The sequence below is a fragment of the Frankliniella occidentalis genome, unplaced genomic scaffold (genome assembly GCF_000697945.3).
Source record: "Frankliniella occidentalis isolate FOCC.00 unplaced genomic scaffold, Focc_3.1 Scaffold90, whole genome shotgun sequence".
Classification (NCBI taxonomy): Eukaryota; Metazoa; Arthropoda; class Insecta; order Thysanoptera; family Thripidae; genus Frankliniella; species Frankliniella occidentalis.
The window spans coordinates 223,983-227,277 of NW_026267219.1; the positions used below are offsets into that span (position 1 = coordinate 223,983).

The 3,295-nt window shown below is 56.4% G+C and overlaps 1 protein-coding gene across 1 annotated transcript in view; it reads left to right on the forward strand.

Annotated features, from left to right (window-relative positions):
* Positions 1 to 1,261: 1,261 nt before the first annotated feature.
* The window catches only part of LOC113204367 (uncharacterized), a 13,830-nt gene continuing 11,796 nt past the window's right edge, over positions 1,262 to 3,295 (forward strand). Inside the window, exons 1-3 of the mRNA XM_052269345.1 lie at positions 1,262 to 1,463; positions 1,644 to 1,919; positions 2,159 to 2,555. Of these exons, the coding sequence (XP_052125305.1) occupies positions 1,277 to 1,463; positions 1,644 to 1,919; positions 2,159 to 2,555 (860 nt within the window). The 5' untranslated portion in view covers positions 1,262 to 1,276. The remainder of the gene's footprint in view (positions 1,464 to 1,643; positions 1,920 to 2,158; positions 2,556 to 3,295) is intronic.

Below are 3,295 nucleotides of genomic sequence, written 5' to 3' on the forward strand. Positions count from 1 at the left end.
CTGCACGGCTTATGCAGTTGGAGAGAGACGAATGAGTGAGAGATAGGGGGAGGGAAGGACAGAGGAAGAGAGGGAGAGATGGAGAGATGGAGAGAGAGAGAGAGAGAGAGAGAGAGAGAGAGAGAGAGAGAGAGAGAGAGATTGAATAGAAAAGGAGAAAAATAAACGGCATCGCACTTGATGAAAAAGGCGCAGCAAGGGTTCCCACGAGCTTGACGCATTAAACCCCTTTTGGTGTTGAAATGTGTGATGAATACTAATGAATTTTCATGACGGTTTCGCGACCCGTCACGTATACGACCCAGCAGGGCAAGCCCGGGCATCGTGACCGAGGCATGTGCAAAGGGCGTGCGTGCGGGAGAGAGCAGGGCAGACAGAAGGGACAACTTTCGTTACAGGCGAGCAGTTCGTATCCGAGAATCAATCAAGACAAAACAAATTGGTTTAAGTACACCGCATTGATTATTGAGAGCGAAAGCGAGACGGACAAGAGGGCCAAACAGGAATACATCAAAACATTCTCAAGTGAAATAATCGCGAAAAATGACAAAGAGAAAGTGAGAATTCAAATCCGAGGGTGCGGAATAGACTCGTCTCGTCCAGCTGGCCCAACGAGACTCCGGACCTGGGCGGGCCGAGGAGTGGAGATGGGGTCGGGGAAGGGGGCACGTGGCGCCGCTGCACGTGACTACACGTGACAGATCCGTGCGCCTGTAGGCGTGCTCGCCGCCAGGCTGCGTACCCGCGAATAAGACATCGCACACACACTGCCAATCCGCACCCAGAAACCACTTGTGTATATATTGCGCCTTTTAAAGCTGCCCTGGCTGTCCTACTACTTGTCTCATTCTGACATTTGACACGGACCCCCCCTCTTCACTAAGTCGATGATGGTGATGGCAGTTATTGGCGATGCATTCGTGCGTACAGCAAATGCTGCCAACTGCTGCCTCGTACAACCTGTACAATCAGAGGCCCTGGTGGTGTGTGAGTGTGAGTGTGAGTGTGTGAGTGTGTGTGTGTGTGTGTGCGTTTGCGAGAGCAAAGACAGATATGCCAGTTTGCATACGAGCAGGACTGCTGGGCGGCCCCGGCCTGTCCTGTCAAAGCGATCTTTTGATGTATGGTGGCGGAAAGGGCAGAGCCGGTTTCATAAAAATAAAAAAGAGAAAAAGTAAGAAAGAAAATAGAGAGGGTTAAGCCGGAGAGTTCAGAAAACTCTTTCTCATAGGCTACCAGCGCCATCAATAAGGATGTCGATGACAAAGTGTTCAACATGGTGTCTGATTTACGAAGTTTTCCGGTCAGTTGCAAAAGACGCGTCCCTGACCTGATGCTTGTCCCACAGGCGATGCGGGTCGCCGGCGCGCTCGTGGACCGGTCGGGTGCCGTCCTGCGGCGCCACCTCCTGGTCGTGCTCCGCGCCCTGGAGTCCGGACAGGTCCTATTGGCAGCCCTGGCAAGTGAGTATAATCCAGGCGGAGAGAGCCTCAAATTATCATTACAGTTTCGCATGAGAACTTCACAGAGTTCACCGCAATTTCGAAAGTATAAAGGAACTCCACAATAAATACACCGAGGTGCGAAACTGAAATGGTTGGTTGCATCGCCACCCTCTGATCTCGGACCTATCGTCCTTGCAGGCGTTGTGCGCTACCCGGGCTCCAAGCTGGAGCCGCTGCTGCAGGGGCTGGCCGCGCTCTCGCTGCTCAAGCGGCTGCACCACAGCATGGTCATGTGGAACGAGCGCCAGGAGCAGCTGCGCCTCGAGGCGCTCGAGTACGACGGCCGAGACCCCACCGAAGACCGCGTCCGGTGCGAGGTCCTGCACGAGCCTGGCGGGGACCCCGCCGAGGTGCGCGTGGACGTCGTCTTCATCCACGGCCTTAACGGCTCCATTCGCAAGACGTGGACTCAAGGTACGCGACGAAAACCGAGGATGTTTGTGTGTATAATTTTCTGGCTAAGTTTTTTTGCAAGATTTCTTCCTATTTTTCTAGAAATATTTCAAATTTTGCCAAACGTTTCTGGAAAAGCTACAAATTTTTCAGAGAAAATTGCGGGCTTAAAAATTCTTTGCGTGTTTTGGGGGGAAGGAAGAAAGAGACGAAGAAAGAGCGCACTCTATATCTTGGGCACGTATTCCTGTCCCATGCAGGCGAGCGCAGCGTGGAGGACGGGGTGCAGCGCCAGCTCCTCAAGACATACCGCGGGGAGGAGGACGGCGACGAGGGACGCCGGAGGCGGGCGCCGGCGCTGGACCTGACCATCAGCAACCACCACTTCACCGTGTCCTGCAAGCGGCGCGGCGAGGCCGGCGCCCCGGACAGGGGGATGCTCGTCTGCGACTGCGACGACTGCGCCGGCAGCGGCTGCAGCACGCCGCTGGCCGACGGCGCCGACGGGGGCGGCCCACCCGCGGCGCCGCGGCCCAAGAGCAAGTGCTGGCCCCGGGACTGGCTGCCCGTCGACTGCCCCGGCGTGCGCGTCCTGGCCATCGACTACACCACGGATCCGTACCTGTGGCGGCCCGTGTGGGTACCAAAGCTGAGCAGGTGAGGAAGGCACCGCAGCGCATTCACTTTAGCCCTGATCTACGAAAACGCAAGCGTAAACGATTACGATATTAATCCCAGCATGTATTTCGTTTGAGCGCCCGCATGTTCTATAGTATTTTCTGAGCTGTCAGAAGTTGGACCATCATGCTCTGCTCATTTGGAACCTAAAAAGAAACTTCATAAAAAGAGTTAAGCTGTGACACCGAATACGGCGCTTACGCTTTCACATCACGCTTTCCTAAATCGTAGAGTGAATACGGCAACAAGTCTGATGAGCTTGTTTTTTCCGCGGGTTCCTGTTTACCGCAGTCGGGCATGGGAATGCTTTCATACGCGGGGCGGCACCGGACGCTCGCGTTGCATAAGGCCATCAGGACCCATGCAGAAAGCGACTCGGGCCGGGGGCTGCGGGGGCGGCGGGGGTGGCGGTGTTGGCGGGGCGGCGCAGAGGAGGGGGTGCAACCTGCCGCAGTAACCCGTGAGTCACGGTCCCGCCCCGCGACGGGCCCTATTCGAATCGCCAGGCAAAAAGCAGGGCGCCCGCGGCGGCACGGCTATATTGGACGGCTCGTTGACCTGCTCTCAGCTGTGCCATCTCTCTTTCTCTCTCTCTCTCTCTCTCTCGTGCAAACATACATAGTGGTCCTCTGGTGGCTGTTGAACCGCGCGGCCCCGAGCGGCATAAGGCTCTGGGTGACAGCAGCTATGGGAGCGGCGGCGGGTGGGGGGCAGCGGGG